Source organism: Anser cygnoides, chromosome 22 (genome assembly GCF_040182565.1).
Source record: "Anser cygnoides isolate HZ-2024a breed goose chromosome 22, Taihu_goose_T2T_genome, whole genome shotgun sequence".
NCBI lineage: Eukaryota > Metazoa > Chordata > Aves > Anseriformes > Anatidae > Anser > Anser cygnoides.
In genome coordinates this window covers 4,424,560-4,444,219 of record NC_089894.1, presented here as the reverse complement: position 1 = coordinate 4,444,219, position 19,660 = coordinate 4,424,560, and the positions used below count along the sequence as shown (strand labels likewise).

At 54.6% G+C, this 19,660-nt stretch overlaps 2 protein-coding genes across 2 annotated transcripts; both read left to right on the top strand.

Moving 5' to 3' along the window:
- The first annotated feature begins 3,898 nt into the window (after positions 1–3,898).
- LOC136786815 (feather keratin Cos2-3-like) lies at positions 3,899–5,235 on the top strand. The gene is made up of 2 exons (XM_066981717.1): positions 3,899–4,094; positions 4,470–5,235. Exons 1-2 carry the CDS (start codon positions 3,996–3,998, stop codon positions 4,794–4,796), a joined length of 426 nt encoding a protein of 141 aa, XP_066837818.1. The 5' UTR covers positions 3,899–3,995; the 3' UTR covers positions 4,797–5,235.
- Positions 5,236–15,594: 10,359 nt separating this feature from the next.
- On the top strand, positions 15,595–15,919 carry LOC136786820 (feather keratin Cos2-3-like). The gene has a single exon (XM_066981732.1). The coding sequence runs from the start codon at positions 15,614–15,616 to the stop codon at positions 15,917–15,919; it is 306 nt and encodes a 101-aa protein (XP_066837833.1). The 5' UTR covers positions 15,595–15,613.
- Positions 15,920–19,660: the final 3,741 nt, after the last annotated feature.

The following is a 19,660-nucleotide window of genomic DNA, read 5'->3' as shown; positions in this document are numbered from 1 at the left end:
TAACCTCACTGGCATAAACATGTCCACAGCCCCGTGTACGCCCCCCAAATGGCGTGACTGCCCACATTTGGTCTCCTCACTGCCTCCCTCATCATCTGTCAGTCAGGTTTGTATCTCTGTGTGTTTTTTCCAGCTTCCTACTGTTCTTTCTCTCTGCCCCCCTCGCAAGTGCTGAAGGGCTGCTTCTAGGGTAGGAAACAAGGAGGGAATAGCTGAAAGGTAAGAAAGAAAATAAGGGCTGCTGTGGAAGCAGTGATGGCAGCTTCCCCAAGATCTCCATTGCTGGAGAGTAGAGAAAAGGGCATGGCCCTGAAAGCAGAGACAGAGAACACAGCAGAGGAAACAAACAAACAACCTCCCTCTGTTTCTCAGGTTTCCCATGACTTCCTTTACCTTTTCAGTCCTTAGGCTGTAGATTGGTGCATGGAGCAGGGGCGTCACAGCCCTGGAAAAGATGGACACCACTTCGTTGAGGGAGACATTGTCAATGGGGTGGGTATAGAGGAGGAAATGTAGCCAGCTCTCTGCAGAAGCCATCTGCATGAGAGATAGCGAATCCCAGAAGAAGCTGTGATTGTGTAGGGCCAGAGCAGGGCAAACGAAGGGTGAGCGCCACTTGTGCCAAGGAAGGGAGCAGGAGCTCAGACCACAGGCCTCCCACCAGACTGGAGTACTGCAGTGGGTGGCAGATGCACACAGCTTGGTCCTAGGTCATGAGTGAGAAGAGGACATCCCTGTTTAGGCCCACTAGTGGAGGCAGAGGAGCCAGAGCACACAGCTGGAAAAGTAAATTGTCCTATCTGCAGAGAAGGCATCTAAAAGCATAAGAGGCATCCTGACCAAGACGTGGCACATGTCAGTGAATGGGAGGTTTCCAAAGATAAACTACAGGGAAGGATGCAAGGGCTGGTTGGGCTCCACCATCACGAGTGTATTCCCAGTCTGGATCAAGAGGTAGATGGCTGAGTCCAGAATGAAGAGCAGTAGCTCTCAGCTCTCAGCCAAACCCAGCAGCAACAAAAGAAACCACTCTGTAGACCTTCCCCTCACCCCTGTGGGAAGATACCAGGGGCAGGAGGAAGGAGGAGATGGAGTTGCTGCTCAGGACTCATGGTCTTCCACCTCTTGATATCTTCTGAGGAAAAACACAGCAGGGCCTCAGCAAGCCAGGATGTTCCTTCAGAGACAGGAGAAAGTGAGATCAGAACCCTGGAGTTCAGGAGAGCAGCATTTGCTTTCTTTGCTGTGTGAACACGTACCTGTCTGTGTGTGCACAAATATACTTCAGTATGCATCCAGGAGTGTCTGTGAGTGCACCCATGAGTTCATGCATCTTTTTACATGAGCAGCAGTGTGCATGAGTGCTGTTCCCTCCACCCACTTTTGATGTCATGAATGATATCGGTATGTGATCGAGGGTCACATTGGGAATTAACAGGAAAAGTGATCTGTCAACAGCATCCCTCCAAGGCTGAGATGTGGTGACTGTGCATGTTGCCCCATGCTTCCTGAGCAGTCCGAACGAGAGGTCATCTGAGAAACCCTCCAGAGGATCACAGGCTGCACCTCCAGCACGCACGTAGTCCAACCCTGTTTTCAGAGCGGGTCTCATCAGATCAGGTTGCTCAGGATCAAGTCCAGGCAAAGTCTGAACTCTTCCAAGGATGGAGCTCCCCTAGCATCTCTTTGGCAATCTGCTCCAGGCCTTGACCGCCTTCAGGGTAAATAGGACCCATGTTCCTCTGGTTCAATGCCACTTCTGCCCAAGGTTTCAGCCCCTGCATGACTCAGCTCCAGGCCCATGAGTCACAGAAGTATGTGTGGCATTGGTTTCCCCATGGGGGACCCCTGTCCCACCCCAGACACCACTGACACCACACCAGCAGCAGATCTACGTAGGGCTGGGCCTGCTCGAAGAGGGCAGGATTTCTCAGCCTGTCTCCCTGTACATAAAGCTAACACCATCCTTTTGAACTCTCTAGCCATGGGGAGTGCAGCTGTGTCCTGGCCTGGAGAAGCAGGGAGGGGTGACTGGCACCACAGTCTTACACTCTGAATCTTGTGTTACAGAATTAAAATAAGGATCCAAACTGTTGTGGGCCCATTCTTGTTGGGGACTGAAATTGGCAGTGAACTTCCTAGGGTCGGGAGGCAGTGGGCTACAGATACAGAAGGCCGCATTTCATCATGTGTGCTGTGGGCACTTCTGGGCTGGGTTTGTTCTGTGGTTGTTCAGCTGTTCTCAGGCTCCTTCTTGCCCTGGCTGCTCTCTGGAGCTCATGGACAGAGCAGTGGAGAATGCCCTGAGGTGACCAGCCCATTTTCTTGTGAGGGGGGCCACACAGTTCTCACAAACACACACCTTCTCTTGCACACCTGCGTGGAATCATGCAAAACTGCACCCACAGACACTTGCACAAATCCAGCACACAGGCTGTCGTAGTTTCACACTGATGGCCAACTAAACTCCACCACACAGCTCTCTCACACCCGCTGCTGAAAGGAAGATGTGGGGAGAGAATGTGATTTAAGCTAAAGGGCTTAAAAGTTGAGGTAGGGATAATATAATTAAAGGGAAAAAAAAAAAAGAAGGAAATAAAAGAAGAAAAATAAAAAATGAGCAAAGGCCATTTGGAAACAAATTGAGAAATATTTATTCGCCACTTCCCATCAGCAGGTAATGTTTGTCCATGTGTTTGGAAGCACAGACTCAATATGCCCACCCCTGGTTTTCCTTCCCCTTTCACATCATTACTGCTGAGTGTTCGAGTACGGAATATCCCTTTGGTTGATTTAGGTCAGCTGCCCTGGTGACGTCCCCTCCCCACCTCTTGCCCACCCCCTACCTCCTGGCTTTGGGGGGCTTGGAGAGAGTCCTGATGCTGTGCCAGCACTGCTCCACTATATCCCCAACACTGGTGTGATGGCAATGCTGTTCTAGCTCCAAGCGCAGAGCACAGCATTCTAGGGGCTGCAGTGGGGAATGTTATCTCTGTCCCAGGCAGCCCCAGTACAGGCAAGTGCCCACAAGAGAGGAACATGTGCATGAACGTGACACAGTGTGCAGCAGAGATTCTGGACAGCATTTGGGCAAAGTACATGCTGTGACCTCGTAGGGAGGGGAGGTGGACTGGGAGCCTTGCAGAAGGCACTGGAGCCAGGGCTTCTGACAAGACAACGTCAGCTTTCTTGGGCCTTGCACTTAAGGCCTGAGAATCCCATTTGTTAGCCTGAGTAGCAGTGGTAAGGGAAAGTGCTGGAGTGCCCCTACTGATCATTGGTGGGTGTCATGACAGAAATAAGCTTGCATCATGTAAGGAGGAGGTGTATGATTTTATTTATTTTTTAAAACAATAAATGAAAGGCATGAAGTTATGGGAGTGAAGAAGGAATTCTCTATGGACAGGATCTGCACTGTGTGTCTTGGGAAAACCCAGCCGGCTCTGTCCGATGCTTGTAGAAGGCAGGGTCACCTGCACATGAAAGGTTTACTTTCTGTCTACATTCATGTTCTTATTCCTTCTAACTAAAACAGACGTTGTCCTGTTGGGCCTTTCTTTTGGGATCCAGAAAGAGCCCTGCACAACCTCTCGCCCCATACAGATATCCCTGGGTCAGAGCAGGAGGAGGCAAAACAGGCCATCAGGTTTTCCCTGAGGGCAGTGTCAGGAGGGGTAGGGTCACAGGCAGGAGCTGGGTCACCTGTAGGCAAAAGGGCCCCAAAGAGCCCCTAGGGAGTCACCCACACTGACCTCATTTGCCTTTCCTGGACCCTTCCAGCACGTGAGCTGAGTCTTCTGCCCACACTGATGTGTGTTGCCTGGAAATACTTGGGCCTCCCTTCCTGCCACTCAGAAGTTGCCTTCTTTGGGGAAAGGGCATAAAGCAGGAAATGAAAAGCAGCATCACAGGAAGGCAACACACAGCCCGTATCATTAGGTGGGATGTTTTGCATGCACGAGTAGCTTGTCAGAAAATAGTCCCTGCTTCAAGGGATGCCTCTGAACATGGGGCAGCTAAGGCCCACTATAAAAGCCAGCCCAGGTCTGTGCTCTCTCATCCACTTCTCTGGCCTTCTTCTCCTTGGGAACAAGGTGAGTGTGAAGCCCCTTCTTGTCCCCCTCACTCTCGCATGGGAGGACTCAGTTCCATGGACCTTTCAGCTGCTATCAGCTGTGTTCCACGCCAAATCTTGGGGCTGCTGGTTGTGGGAGAGTCAAGGGGTAGAAGGTTTGCCATGGAGGAAGACTGGGCCTTTAGTATGATGGCTCCTGGGCTGGAGCCTAGAGTGTAGCCAGGCTCTGGTGGTTCTTTTTGGGCTCTGGCAGGATGAGGCCAAGAAGCCCTGGCACATCCCTGCACAGCCTCCAGCTCACAGCACTGCCTGTGCCTTGGTTCCCTGAGGGTGTGGTGACAGGCTTTTCCTCATGCATGCCCATGTTCTGCTTCCTCCCTGCCCTCTCTCCCAGGTGCACCTCCTGCCCCCAGACATGTCCTGCTACGACCAGTGCCGGCCGTGCCAGCCCTGCGGCCCGACCCCGCTGGCCAGCAGCTGCAACGAGCCCTGCGTCAGGCAGTGCCAGAACTCCACCATCGTCATTGAGCCCTCTCCTGTGGTGGTGACCCTGCCCGGCCCCATCCTCAGCTCCTTCCCACAGAACACCGTTGTGGGATCCTCCACCTCTGCTGCCGTTGGCAGCATCCTCAGCTGTGACGGAGTCCCCATCAACTCTGGCTGCTGTGACCTCTCCTGTATTGCCAGCCGCTACTGTGGCAGCAGGTGCCGCCCCTGCTAAAGATGCCAGAGAGTGCCCCAGACCAGGACCCCAGGAACTCAGAACATGCTGCTGGACAAAAATGGAAGGAAGAACAGACTTTGTGCCGCTGTTTTAAGAGGAGCTGACCATTTCTGACTTGTCCTGTAAAGACAGACAGGAAGGGGCCAACCTGGATTCTATGACAACATGGCCGAAGTATACCTATCCTGTTTTCCACACACTCTTGTTCTTTCTTTTATTTCTTGCCCTCTGCTTTCCGTGAGGCCCCCACAAACCAGCCTGGAGTGACCTGCTAGCCCCTCTCCACTTGTGGGCCGGGTAGATTGATGCTCTGTTGCAAGTCTGCCATTGGAAAAGCCGAACAGATTTTTGTCTGCTCCTGCTGTGCTACGATCTTGGGGCCTCCTCTTGGAGTCACCTCATTTCCCCCTGAGACTTGATAAACATTTGCAGCAACCCTGAGTGTGTCCCTGTGTGGTCTTTTCCTCTGAATACAGATGACCAAGGGAGAAAACCATTCCTTAGTGGGAATAGGTTGAGGGCACTGCCTCATGCCTCTAGGCACTGGAATGCAGGACATACTGCAGCAATTCATCTTTCAGGCACTGTCTGTTGAAGCTGAGGAAGACATCCCTAGTTCTTCCACAGCCAATGGACACCAGTCCTTGACTTGTGACTTGTGACGTCTCCGCCTAGACAAGTGCTGTTGACATTGGAGGCCCCAGCTCTTGGGGAAGAGTGTTCCTCTTGCTTTGGGTGGAGCTGTGCTGGGGATGGAGGCTCAGACAAAGATGATCCCGAAGGATTGTAGAAACTGGGAATGGTTAATTGTCTTGGGGAAGACCCTCTATCTCTACTCCACTTTCACCTTTCCTCCACCACCTGGTCATGGGCATCATGTCTGGGCATGGAGAGCAGGTAGAGCTTCCCTGTGCATCCCCATCACCCTTCAACACAGCATCTGGCATGGCCCAGCTGTTGCCAAGATGTGTAGGGCTGAGGGGATCCACAAGTTCGTACTGCCTGATGTGACTACCAGTCACATCAGGTCACACACTGGAGCCCCCAGTCCCTGTGAACCCAACTCTTTTTATGAAGGCAGGGCAAGGACAGGGACTGAAGCCCAAACATGCCCTCATGGCTGCTCGGTCTTGCTTTCTTTTCCCCAAGCATGGATCAGCTTTCATCAGGCCCAGGAACTCAGAGGCCCCATAGGTGGCACAGCCCCTCTATGCTCCAGAAAAGACATTCTGTGGGTGCAGATATCCCAGTGTCCGCTGAGACATAGCAGTGAGAATGGGACATGATTGTGCACTCAGTAGAATCTGTGTATGGGCCCTGAATGGCACAGGGCATGCATTGGCCCAAGCACAGGGCACACACTGGGGGATCTTGTCTCAGGCATCACGCTCCTCTGTCATTCCCAGAGCCATGAGGATGAAGTGGCCCTTGTGCTCCACGCAGCACCGCTGCTCCCCAAAACCAGGCCAGGGCCTTCCCACATCTGCACACACCTCGGGGCCCTGTGGTGTGGGGGTACTTTGCTTTCACACAGACTGTACATGCTGCCAGTGCCACGGGACCAAGATGGAGGATGGGGCTATTGCTCCATGGTGTGAGGATGGGGGGACCTCTCCACAGGCCAGGTTCTCTGGGAGTCAGTGCTGGCTCAAGTGGCAGCACAAGGGCAACAAGCATCAGAACCAAGACCACCAAAGCCCAGGATAACCACGGCTCCCAGCTCTGTACTGACCCCTCACCCGGGGCCTCTGCACAAGCTCAGGCCTAGCATAGCCCTGCCCCAGCTCTGCTGCATGTGTGCCTGTGCCTGGCCTCGCCTAATCTTTTCAGCCTGGCCTGGCCAGCCTCCTAGATGGCCAGATCCATCACTGGATGGAGCCTTTAGCCAGGCCTCTCTGGGGTCTGGCCTTAGCCTGCGCCCCAGCCCCAGCTCTCACCCGGGGACCGAGACCTTCTACACATAACACATCTATTGCCAGGGTTAGAGCAATAATCAATAGGTGCTCCTGAGCCAGAATTGTCTCCTGGCTAACACTGAAGTCTGAGACGGAGGAGCACACTCACAATTTGGAGATTCACTTTTGTCTTGGAAACGACAAAATCCTTCTAGAGAACAGGTCAACTTGTTGATTCCATCTTTCCTATTCCCAGCCTGCAGCATAAGTTACCTGAGGAGAACAAGAACAACATTTTAAAAAGACGTTGTCCACATAGCATCTCGTTGTCTCTGAAAACCATAGAATAACAGAACTCTTGGATATCCTAAGTTAGAACAGACAAACAAGGATCATCAAGTCCATCTCCTCTAGCTTCACGCAGGATTACCTGCAAATGAAACCACAGGTCTGAGAGTGTTGTCTGAATGCTTCTTGACTCCAGGCAGGCTTGTTGCTGTGACCACTTCCATGGGGAGCCTTTTTGAGTGCCTTAACTCACTTGCCATTCACTGCTTGGTAAAGAATATATATATTGACAGAAACGTCCTCAGAGAATGGGAACTGTGATGGGGTGGGAGGCACAAGCAGGAAATGTCTTGTGGTGAGTGAAAGACAAGGGAAAAGGGAAAGTGTTTGGATACAGTCAAGGATCTTGCTCAGCATTATAGCCCCACAGGCCAGGCTCAGAAGGGGCCCAGCACCAGAGCAGAAACGGACAATGGTGTTCCTGGTACCCCCTCCGCACCCATGCTCCTAAGGTGAGCAGGAAGCAAAGCTTCTTTCAGGGGCTGGTCACTCCCCACAGTGACAAAGGGGGGCCATTCCCCATAGCCTTCAGAGAGATGAGAAGGTAATGACAAAGAGGATGATGTGCCAGCCGGGATGGTCTGTTAAGCTCAGAAGAATGAATTCAGCCCCAAAGGTCCTGTTCTCCTTTGCCATGGCTCTAAGGTTTCAGAAGGGGATGATGTCAGACTGAGGTTTCATGTTGTAATTTCAGCAGTAGTAATTTGAGACAAGGCTGAGGCTGGTGCTGCCTTCCGCGAGAGCACAGAGGAAAGAGGGCCCATGGCTGCCCCCTGCTGGGAGCTGCCTCGGCCGAGCTTTTCTTTCTCCAGGTTTCTTCAATTCTTGCTCTTGCAAGCAGACAAAAGAGTTTCTTCAAGTCTGAGGACATCAAAACACCACATTCAACATGCTTTGTGAGACAGAAGAAGCTTCATCAGCTTGCCTGGTCTCGGCATTTTCAGCCTACAGGACACCCAGCTTGTCCCAGACATGCAATCCCCCACTGCCGCAGGAGCTGGTCATTATGACACTGCTCCCTGTGCAGGGGCTGAGGATGATCACACATGCCTCCAGCTCCCCTGAGGAGACGTCAACGAACTCAGTGGGCTGTAGGTCTTCATTTATCTCTTGCTCTGATTGCTTACTGTGATGAACATGGAGAGCTCTTGGGCCTTTGGCACTAAGGGCTGCTCTATTTGTTCTGTCCCTTAGGCACAGGCTTTGGACATGAACTGGCTGAAGGTCTGGAGAAAACCTGGTGGCTGGGATGCAAATCCAATTTATTGACTGACTCATTGAAGAGAGAGAAGAACCCTGCAAATCTCTGTCAGAACTGCTTCTAGGGGTCTCTGGGCTGGGCTGGCCAGGGCTCGAAGCAAGCTGCTTTATCATGGGCTGGCAGGAATTTACTCACCTTGGGGCTGAGGGGCTGAGAGCCAGCCCCTAGGGGAGTCTTATCTCCCAGCAGACTCTGTCCTATTCTGTCAGACTGGGAAGAGGGGAAAGTAGAGCCCTGCGGTCCAGGTCAGCCAGTCGGGGTCAGCCCTCTCTGCTCAGCCACAGACACCAGCCCGTTTGAGAAAGAGAATATGGCTGTCAGATCTTGGAGTGAACAGGGGAAGCAGCGCAGCCAGGGGAGAGCTGAGGGCCCCATCCCAGAGCTCTGCCTTGCACACACACATCCCCTCCCCATCCGGGGTTGTTGCTCAGCCAGGGCAGCTCCCTGCACCAGGGTGTCACTCACAGCACAGAGGTACAAGGCGCTGTCAGAGAGCTCAACTCCCTTCAGCCGCAGAACACTGTATTTCCCATCAGTGTTCAGCTCCGTGGTGAAACGGTCTTTCTGCTTGGTGCCCTTTCCTGCTTGATAGGAAATCAGCTGAGGGGATTGTCCCTTCTTCTGCTGGTACCAGAATAAGCTCTGAACGTTGGAGCTCTGGTATGTGCAATTGGTCTGGAAGGTGTTTCCCTGCTCCACGGTGACTTGTCCTTCTTCCTGGGTGACGGACACCTGCCCCGTGGTTCCTGGAAGAAAGAGAAGGTCAGCAGCTCTTTGAGGAAATCTCCAGGCAGCCAAACAGGAGTGAATTCAGACCTGTGGGAGATAAGTCTCCCTGTCCTTTACTGGGCTGAAGGGTCCTGAGGCCTGGGCACAGCAGGGTGTTTTGGGGGCAGAGCTCAGAGCTCCCTGGCCAGAGCGGACCCTGAGGAGAGCTGTGCTGTGTGCCTGCTCCTCCTGCCTGCTCTCCTTCTGCCCAGAGGACCAGGGCACAGCCTGTCATGCCTGGCTTTGTGTGCTGGGTCCAGCATCCTCCAGCAGCTTGAAGCGCCCCTGCAGCTACTGGGAAAAGGTTCAACCTGTTTCCTCATCCCTGTCATCTCAGGGTGCTCCAAGAATCAACAGTACAAACAAAGCTGAGGTGAGTTGTGGCAAGAGGGAGGCCTGGCTGTGCTGACAAGCAGGAGGACATTGGAGACCATGGCAGGAACACATCAAGCAGAAGACAGACTGGACACCCTGGTAATGTCCATGGGAGGAGAGCTTTCATGTCCCTGTATCCACTTGGACACAATCCAGCTGTTTCTACAAGAAAGGGAGAAATGAGGGACTGCAGAGACTGATGAAATCTTCTCTGGTGACAGTAGGTGGACCAGAAGAGATAGACAGAAATAAAAGGACAGAAAGTACAAGAAAAACAGGAGACGCGCCTCAGGTCTATCCTCTCTGCATTTTCTTCTCATTTTGAAGAATAACAGCATCTAGAAGAACCAGTCCAAGAAGCAGAAACGGGAGCCAACATTTACCAACATTTTCTCTGTGATTCAAGAGTTGGTCCCCACATAAACATGGTAAGGCTGATGAGGGCTTCCTGGGGAAAGAAGATTTATGTCTTGATTAAAAGCCAGCACTTACCCAGCAGTTGCCCCAGGAAGGCAGTGAGGACGAGATACCCGTGGTGCATGCTGAGACCGACCCTCCTGTTTGCTGAGGGAGAGAGAGTCAGAAAAGCACCTCCCAGCCCCGAGAGAACAGAGCTGCCGGAAATGACTCTGCTGGGGGAACAAGGGGAGATTCAGTGACGAGAAATGTTCTGGTCTGACTGTGCCCCAAATGCTCCCTGGGGTTTCTCCCTCCTCCAGCAGGAGCAACCGTTGAGGATTGTCACAGTCAGGGGTCCTGGGAACTCTGGGGGCCACATCAGGGGAAGGGGCTGCTCTCATCTCCTCTCCCAGAGGGGTCCTCACCTCCCCAGCTACAACTGCCTTCTCTTCTGCACACGCACTGTTTGGCCATGGCTGATGACAGGGCAGTCTTTGCCACTGAGCTTGTTCTTTTTACCCTGGGGCCCTCAGGTGCATGGGGATGTTCCTATTTCCTGTGTGAGGAGAAGACACCTCGATTTCTCTCCCACATCCCCAGAAAGAAGGGAGGAACCATGCTACGCAGCAGCCCAGGGTTTCTGGCTGTGTCCTGTTCTGGTGGGATAACGTAGCATTTGCAAGAGGAATGGGGCTCCAGTGTGGTGTGGGATGTCACAAGCCCAGAGGGGACAAGGACAACCTGTTCCATAGGGTAAAGGGTGAGGAGTCAGCAGGGAAAAGGATGTGGGTTCAGTGGGTCACGTGCATTCACACTGATGGGCCACAGCGGGCACCCACCCACGGCCACATCGCTGGCAGTCTGCTTCCCTGATGCTTGGGCCCCCTCTATCACCACCCCTAACACCTTGTCTGGCTTGGCAGCACCTGGCTAGTTGTGTTGTCTTCCCCCATACCTCCCTCAGCACACCTCAAATGTGGAGCTCTCAGACACCCAAAGGAATGACACTCCAAGCCCTGCAGACCCCAACTGTTCCTTTTATACCCCCCAGGCAGCGTGAACTTTTCTCCCTCTCTCCAAAAAAATTTACCGCACGAAGCAGTAAATCCACTTAACTGTGTTGTTGTGTCTCCTCCCACCTTCATCTGCACCTCCAGCCTCCTTGGTGGAGGGTAGCGTGAGAAGCTGAAAAGTCCTCGACTTCGTCTAAGCACTGTTCTGCAACAGCCAAAACATCTGTATCTTTGGCTGATAATTCCCTTTTCAACCTTCTGTTTTCTTCCTCTAAACTTCCAGCCCATTCCTTCTCAATTTTCCACGTTGCAGCTAACAACCAGCACACTCCTTCCTTCCTTTTGTCTTTCCTTACCATACACGCATCCTTCCATTTATTAAATTCATTCCCTGAGGCATTTGGATTGTGGTGTATTGACCTTAGCCACTCCTGCTTTGCATCTTGCCATCCATTTCCAAGAAAACCCTTCCACAGTGTGGCCCATTTATCAAGGGAACCATTCCTTATTCTAACACAAGGATCCTGCTGACTACACCCAGGTCTGTCTCCCAACACTACAGAGCACTGGCAGGTTCTTTAGGGATCCTTGGCAGAAGGAGGACTGGCCACAGGTTGTGGTTATAACTAGAGATTTATTATTACATAAGAAATTACTAGAAATACTAAAAATTACTACAAAATCCTAAAGATTACTACAAATAAATTACTAGTTGAATTACTAGAGTGATAACACTAATGCCCTTTCTCACCACAATGGTGGGTGTCTCCACATGCTGGGGCCAGTGAGAGGGAGAGACAAGGGTGCAGGGGTGCACCTTAACAGCCCCCTTCCACATTATGGATATTTGCCTTACTGTTGGTTATGCTAACCACACTGCCAGGCATCAGGAGCAGGGGCTGCCACTCACACCTGGCTCACCACAAGCCCCACGTGTCCTTGCTGGGCAGGCTCAGCTCAGAGCTCCATGCAAACTGTGATGAGAGGGAGCTGCTCCTCACAGCACCCGCACCTTCCTGTATAAAGCTGCATGCTGCAGGCACCAGTGTGGTTTCAGCGCACACAGGTAGACAGCGCTGTCCTGGAGCTTGGCATCTTGCACGTGGAGAATCACCTGGGAGTTCTCCATGGAGAGCACAGAGGAGATCCTCCCGGAATGCACATGAGGCTTGAACTTGCTCACCTGCAGCAAGAACTGAGGAGACTGGGTCGGGCGCTGCTGATACCAAAAGATGTAGAAAGCAGAGCTGCTGGTGGAGAAATTGCAGTGCAGAGTTGCGTTGTGTCCCACCTGGATGGTGGTTTCTTGTGCAAACTGCAGCACAGAGTCCTGTGCATGACCTGCAAAACCAGAACAGCATTTCAGCACTGCTTGAAGGTGTGTCTGTTCTCCCCCTCTCTCTCCTGTGTCTCTCATTTCACCAACTTGCTCACTGTCTCCTCTCTCCATCTCCTTTTTCACGGGCTGTAAAATGCTGAGCTAAGTACACATGCACTCTTCTTTCTGCAGATGCTGTTTAATTCCCATACCCAAGTCTGTCAGCTTACCGACTTTTTAGCAGTACCTCGCCAGGCTTTGAGTCCATACATACCTATCAACAATGCATGTAAGAATGCTAGGCATCTGCAAAGGAAAAGTCTAGATGCTTATTCCTCCCTGCACACTTATTGCTCCTGACATCTCCCAGACTGATTCCCGTACCTGTCTGCAGCCCCTGCTCTCCCTACAGAAAACACCTGCAGTTCTTCCAGTGAGGCAGGACTCCAATTTCCCCCCTCCAGAAATGATGGGATGCCATTTTGCCCCTAGCTTGCCCTCCTGAAAGTCACATCTCACCAAAGTCTGACAGTGCCATCAAGGCTGCCAGAAAAAGCAGGACCATGTCACGCTCTTGCCTTCACAGGGTGCCCACGGAGTGCCCGGAAAGAAGGAGCTCAAGCTTGAGAGTTCACTTCCCCCTCTGCCAGCTCAAAGCAGCCTCTGAACCTCAGCACAGAGGGCAGAGCAAAGCTCTCCCCCTGCTGCTCCTTGGGGCACACCTCTGCCACAGCAAGGCTCTCAAGAGAGGGATGGGCCAGTGGTTAAAGCAGTCAGAAAGGAATCCAGCCAATCTTTGCTGTGCCCCAGGTTCCCCATTGCTAGTCACAGGTTCTCCAGCACCGCGAGCTTCACACTTGTGCCATTAGCTCACAGCTGCAGGCCTGTGAAGGCTAGGACATTTCACTTGGTCAGCGGTAAGGCAAAAGGACACCAACATGGCCACTGTGTGCTTTCCTCTTTTTGCCCCTTCTGGCAGGTGGGCAGCCCCAGCAAGGGGCAAGTGTCCCCAGTGGCCTCCCACTGCCATCCAGAACCCAGCCAGACACAGAGGCCTGCACCCAGCTCTACTGTCAATGGAGAAGGGATGCCTTTTGCTGCCCTTCTTCCCTGTCCCTGTCCTCTTCTTCCCTAGGGGCTGCGTGGATGGAGGTAGGACCAGGCACAGACCCAGGTACCCAACTTTCTCTGCCAGTCTGGTTATACTTCACCTCTTCCCTGGGCAAGGGGGAAGGCTCTGCAAGGAAATATCTCCATTGACAGAGCCAGCTCAGAAAGCCCCCCCCAGGCAGAGCCTCATTCTCCCTCTGGCAGGGAAGGACGCCCCACCACAGGCCTCTGCTCAGCAGTCAGCACCTCTGCACACACAGACAGGAGTGAATCCTGCTCCAAGGGCACACCTTCAACGGCGCTGACTAGTGCAGCAAACTCCTCAACGCCTCAGTCCTTTGGCAAGATCCAAGGTTCCAAAAGGTGTCACTAGAGGCAGTGTCCAGCACAGACATTTGTGGCATTGCCAGGACGTCATCTCAGCGCCAGAGGTGCTGGATTTGGGCTTGGGACAAAGCCTGTACAACAAGCTCCTGAAACGAGACCCTGCAGAAAACAGAGGAAACCCAGCGTGGCTGTTCCGATGCTCCCTCGGGCCCGTGCTGTTTAACTCCGGGCCCTGCAAGGGGACTTCCAAGCACCGGCAGCGCCCCCACGTGGCTCCGGCTGTGGCTGTGCCCCCGCCTCGCCCCCGCCCCACCTGCCCGGCCCCACGCACTGCGGGGCACCCCCTGACCCCCCCAGCTCCGCAGGCCGTTGGCTGCCTTTGCTGCAAGGGCGCGCTGCTGGCTCGTGTGTGGCAGGGTGCCTCCTGCACCCAAAACCCTTTCCTGAGGCTCTGCTTCCTCGGCAGCCAGCCCCCACCCCGCATTACTCTGGGGGTGCTTCCTGCCCAAGAGGAAAATCCTTTTCTTTGCTCCTTTGCACCATCCTGAGGCTCTGGTCAGCCCCCTTCTCCAGCCTTCTTGCATTCTCCGAAGCCCCCTTGTGACCTACGCTGTCACCACCTCTGTGCCCCGGTTGGGGACCATGCACAAACTGGCCAAGGGTGCCCTCCTTCCGACTGCTCGTGGCCTTAATGAGAGCAGTCAGCAGGACTGGATGCCTCTGGCATTGCCAGCTGCTATGGTGGAAAGGTGGAACTGAGGATCCTGAGCACAGCGAGGAGGAAGCACAACAGACTTGATGCCCTGGACTTCTGGAGAGCAGACTTTGGCCTGCTCAGACATCTGCTTGGAAGTGTACCATGATACAAAGCTGTGAAGGGGAGATGGGCCCAAGAAGGCTGGTTAATATTCAAGGATCACCTCCTCCAAGCTCAGGAGCGATGCATCCCAACAAAGACAGAGTCAGGCAAAATGCCAGGAGACCTGCGTGGATGAACATGGAGCAACTGGCTAAACTCAAACATGACAGAGAAGGCCATAGAGGGTGGGAGCAAGGACAGGTAACATGGAAAGAATACAGAGACATTGTCTGATGAGTAAGTTAGGAGAGCTCAATCTGCTCTAATTAGATTAGAGAGCTAATCTCTGCTCTGCTTCACTGAGACCCCACCTGGAGTGCTGTGTTCAGCTTTGGGGCCCCCAGCATGAGAAAGCTATAGACCTGTTAGAGTGGGTCCAGAGGAGAGCCATGAAGATGATCAGAGGGGACCCGTCCAGCACTTCCGGTGAGTCTTCTGCCCTCACTGATGCATTCCTGCCCTAGAAATCCTTGGACATTTCATCCCAGCACTCTAAAGAAACCATTGCTGTGGAATGGCCATGGCCTAGATCTGGAAATGAAAAGGCAGCAGTGCAGGAAACCAACACACAGACCATAACATTTGTTGGAATGGTTTGCATTCAAGATGAGCTTCTCAGAAAACTGTTACCTCTGCCAAGGTTGCCCCTGGGCCTGCGGCAATGAAGTACCAGTATAAAAGGCAGCCCAGCTCCCTGCTCTCTCATCCAATTCTCTCGCCTCCTCCTCCTTGGGAACCAGGTGAGTCTGAAGCCCTCTCTCCTCCTCTTCTGAACTAGAAGGGATCTTGCATCAATAGACATCACATCTGATGGTGGTTCAGTGCTATGCTGGGCCTTGGAGTTCTTTGCCATGGGAGAGGGGTGGAGGGAGACATTCTGTGTAGAGAGAGGCTGGGACATGGTGCTGAGGCAGCTTTTTGGATTACGCGCTACGGGATTGTCTCATTGGTTCAGGCTGCTCTTTGAAGGGCCCTGTCAGGACAAAGCGATGAAGACCATGAGCCTCCCGGCACAGCCTCCCATCCACCCTCAGCAGTTGTCTTGGCTCCTTTGTTTTGGGTAACAGGGCTGCTCCTCACCTACCCACGCGCTCTGCTTCCTCTCTGCCCTCTCTCCCAGGTGCATCTCCAGCCCCAAGACATGTCCTGCTACAACCAGTGCCTGCCATGCCGGCCCTGTGGCCCGACCCCACTGGCCAGCAGCTGCAATGAGCCCTGCGTCAGGCAGTGCCAGAAGTCCACCGTCGTCATTGAGCCCTCTCCTGTGGTGGTGACCCTGCCCGGACCCATCCTCAGCTCCTTCCCGCAGAACACCGTTGTGGGATCCTCCACCTCTGCTGCCGTTGGCAGCATCCTCAGCTGTGACGGAGTCCCCATCACCTCTGGCTGCTGTGACCTCTCGGGCATTTCCAGCCGCTACTGTGGCAGAAGGTGCCTGCCCTGCTAAAGCCACTGGCCATGGCCCTGGGGTTCCAGCACGACCATGGTGCTGGACAATAGAAGGAGGAATCTTCAGGCCATTGCTTGCAGAATGACTGACCTTCCTCACCAGAGGAGGCAACATTGGCAGGAGCCAGACCAGAGGCTACCCCGAGATTTCTCAAAACATGGCCCATGTCTCTCCTTTCCATCCCTCCACCTACTACTCTCTCTCCCTTTTCTTTGTGTTCTTCTGCTCCCATGGGCTGTGAGGCTCCTCAGATCCAGCCCTCCCACTGCGGTAACAGCAGACACATGCCCTGCATGATCTGCGCCATGGGCAAGGGACGCTGTCTCTCACTAGGCCCTGGTGATCCCTGCACTGAGGGGCCTCTGCTCAGAGTGACCTGCTTTTCCTCTGTACACTCATTAAAGATTTCTGCATCCCAGCCTTGGCTGTAGATGGTATTTTTCCTCCATGTATGCCCTCCTGAGCTGCCCAGGGAGAATGGTTTTGCCCTTGCTGGGTACAAGATGGGTGTTTAAGGAGCCTCTTCCCCACTCCCAGAAGAATGGGAGGTTGCGACACGCTGCAGAGGGTCCTCTCTTGGGCACTGCCCCTTGCAGCTGCAGAAGACATCCCTGGCTTTCACAGAGCAAGGGGCAATCTATCCTTGCCTTGCAGCGTCTCTGCCCACAGCTCCCCCTGACCTGCAAACAGAGAGCACAACCTCTGCTGTCCTCACGGGAAAAGCTATGAGTCTGTGGGAGGCTGTGGAGGCTGGGCACCCTGCAGGCTCTTAGGAACGGGCTTCCTCTTGCTCAGGACAGTGCTGTGCTGGGTAAGCAGGTGGGGACAGAAGATGGATGACAGATGTGGGGAATGGGTGGAATAAGTGCAGGGATGCCCCACCGCTTCTACTCCACCTTCATCTCCCCTCTTTTGCCCCACCTCGGGGCTATGGCCAGCACACATGGGCATGTGTGGCAGGAACATGTGTCCCATGAGGCCCAACTGCCCCCAGCACAGCACTTGGCAGGGCCCAGGTGGTGGCACACATGCAGGGCTGACACCCTTCACAAGTCAGCATTGGTGTTAGCCGTAATGGACCATACACGGCAATCTCCAGTCCCTGAGGACCCTGCACCCCCATGGGCTGGGTCAGTGCAAAGACAGCAAGCAGTTTGCATGCCCCCACGCTGCTCTGTGCTGCCCACTTGACCCCAGGAATGCAGCAGCTTTCCTCAGGCCCAGGACCTGCACTCACAGGGACTTCCTCACACTCCTTTCCACTTTTCCTGACCGTTTGGTTTGCTCCTGCTCAAGCAAGAGGTTGTTTCTCTCTTTCTTCTTTCCGTTATGTAGAGGCTATCTTCAGGATGTTTGCAGCGCTCTGGTGCCCAGCTGCACTTCAAGGATGCCCATTGTTTCCAGGCCCAGTTCGACTGCTGGCAGACATTTTTCCTGTCAGTGCTTTGCAGCCCCCTGATGTCTGCAGCTTCTCATTAGAGCCTGGTTACCTCTGTAACAGCTCCCATCAGCAGGGCACGCTGTCCCTGCTCGATTACAGAGCTGTTTCCTTAGAGATCCACGTATGGCCCTGCTTGGTACAGCCTTGTCATGTCCAGAAGGAATCAATCATGCAGGCAAGAGAGAAGAGCCAAAGGTGTGCTGGGGTAGACCCTTTGTCTTTCCTGGTGTCAGAGGAATGGAATCAGCCACAGCTGCAAGAGAACGTAACCAGTTTAGCCCAGGTGAAGGAATGGCACTGCCAGGGCTAAGGTGTGGGGTAGACCACAGGAAAGAGACCCAGGCAGAGCTCTGACAAACATTTCTGGTTTGTTGGGATGGCCCGTTGCCCTGGAAGGGCTTGGCCTGTGTTGCAACTCAATACAGGACTGGTAGTTCCTGGAGACATTGGTTTCTTAATTGCCCTACTGTTTATTGCCTACCTTCAATGCCCCAGGAGACAGTATATCAACCTTGGGTGAAGTTCTTGGTGTGTGTCGTTGGCAAATGGATAAAACTGTGGGTGGGATCTGCTTCTGTGTTTGCATGAGGCAGCTTAGCTTGGATGAGACACCCACTAAGCTGAGCAGTCCCCTTTGCTGTGAAATCCCTCATGTGGAGCTGCCCCTTTGCCTTCAGGAGAACCAGCCTGACGTGGGCTGGATGGGAATCTGTCCCCTCTGCGATGCATTTCTGAGACAATGCTGGCAGGCCTTTATAGACAGGTGTGAGGAGATGGGCCTGGCTCCGGCACTGACTCCCAGGAGGACCTGGCAGTGTCCAGGGGTGGAAATCCCTCACTGACAGGCACTATCAGGAGCCTCACAGCAGTCTGCTTCTCCTATACATCCCAAAGTGGTCGATGGACAGCCACGCTGAGGCACTCCAAACATTGTTACCCTGAATTAAACCAAGGACCCAAACTGTCCTGATACGGTCCTTGCTGGGGCCTGAAGTTGGCAGTACCAGAGGGTGATTGTTGCAGCGTGAGGAAAAGGAGGACTCAGGAGAAAGGAGCTGTGTTTCGGTGCCTCTTCCCTGGACACATCTCTGCCAGGCTGGTGCCATCTCCGTTCAGCTACACCCAGGCTCCAGACCCTTTCAGCAGAACTGGAGTGCCTTGGAGGGGCCGGGCTGGCGGGGGAACCCCCGGGGCTGCGGGGCGAGGTGGTCCCGGCGGGCGGAGCGGCAGCGCCCCCTGGGGGCTGTGCCCCTGCCTCGCCCCCGCCACACACGCCCGGCCCCGCCCGCCACGGTTCCTGCCCGGCCGCAGCCCCGGCTCCTCTCCCCGTGGCTCTCAGGGCGCAGTAATACACCGCCGCGTCCCGAAGCCGGGGCTGGGCGAGCCACAGGGCGCTGGACCGGCGGTCTGCTGCCACCCACAGCCACCCCTCCGGGTCTGACACTGGTCTGGAGTCTTTGCGACTGCTCACGAGGAATGCGGGGCCTCGGCCCGGGAGCTGATGGTACCACTGGATGAAGTCGCTGGTTTGGATGTTGGGGTGTGAGCAGGTGATGTTGATGCCGGTGCCATCCCTGGTCTCTGCCCACGGCTCCTGCTGCACCTGGGCTCTGCCTGTAGCCACTGCCAAGAAGAAAAGGAGGAGAAAACTCATGAAAGGGCTTTTCTACTACTGAAATTGTCATGTGGGGGGAGGGAAGACGAAAACGGTTGACAGCTGATGGGGGCATTTTCTCAGAAGAAAGCACACAAAGGCATTTCTCCGGGAATGGTTATTTGGGGACCAGGTCGGAGCAGGGCTGTTTGGAAGGAGGGTCCGAGCCGAGCCAGGAGGAGAAGGGAAGCAGGCAGGAATGAGTGGGGGTGTGCCGAAAGGAGAGGAGGAAGGCAGGGAGCAAGGCAAGGTGCGAGGGAACGGCCGGCTGAGCTCGCTGGAGGCAGACGGGACGGCTGCAGAGGGAGGACAGAGGGGAGCAAGGTCCGTGAGAAGCCGGCGGGCCAGCAGCGAGGGCAGCCCCGGCCCCCCGCAGCCCCCGTCCCGTCCCCGCCGCCGGCAGCCCCGCGCACCCAGGAGCACCGCGGCCAGCCCCGCCAGCCCTGCGGCCCGGCCCTGCCGCATCCCGCCGCTCCGCCGCCCGCGCCGCGCTGCCCCCGCCAGCCCCGGCTCTGCTCCGCCCGCGGCGCCTCCTCCCCGCCGCCGCCGCCCGGCGCCGCCAGCTCCGCCCCGGGGCCGCTCGGGGGCTGGCCCGGGCTGCGAGTGCTGGGCGCCTGGGGGCGGGCAGGGCTTGGGCTGCTGC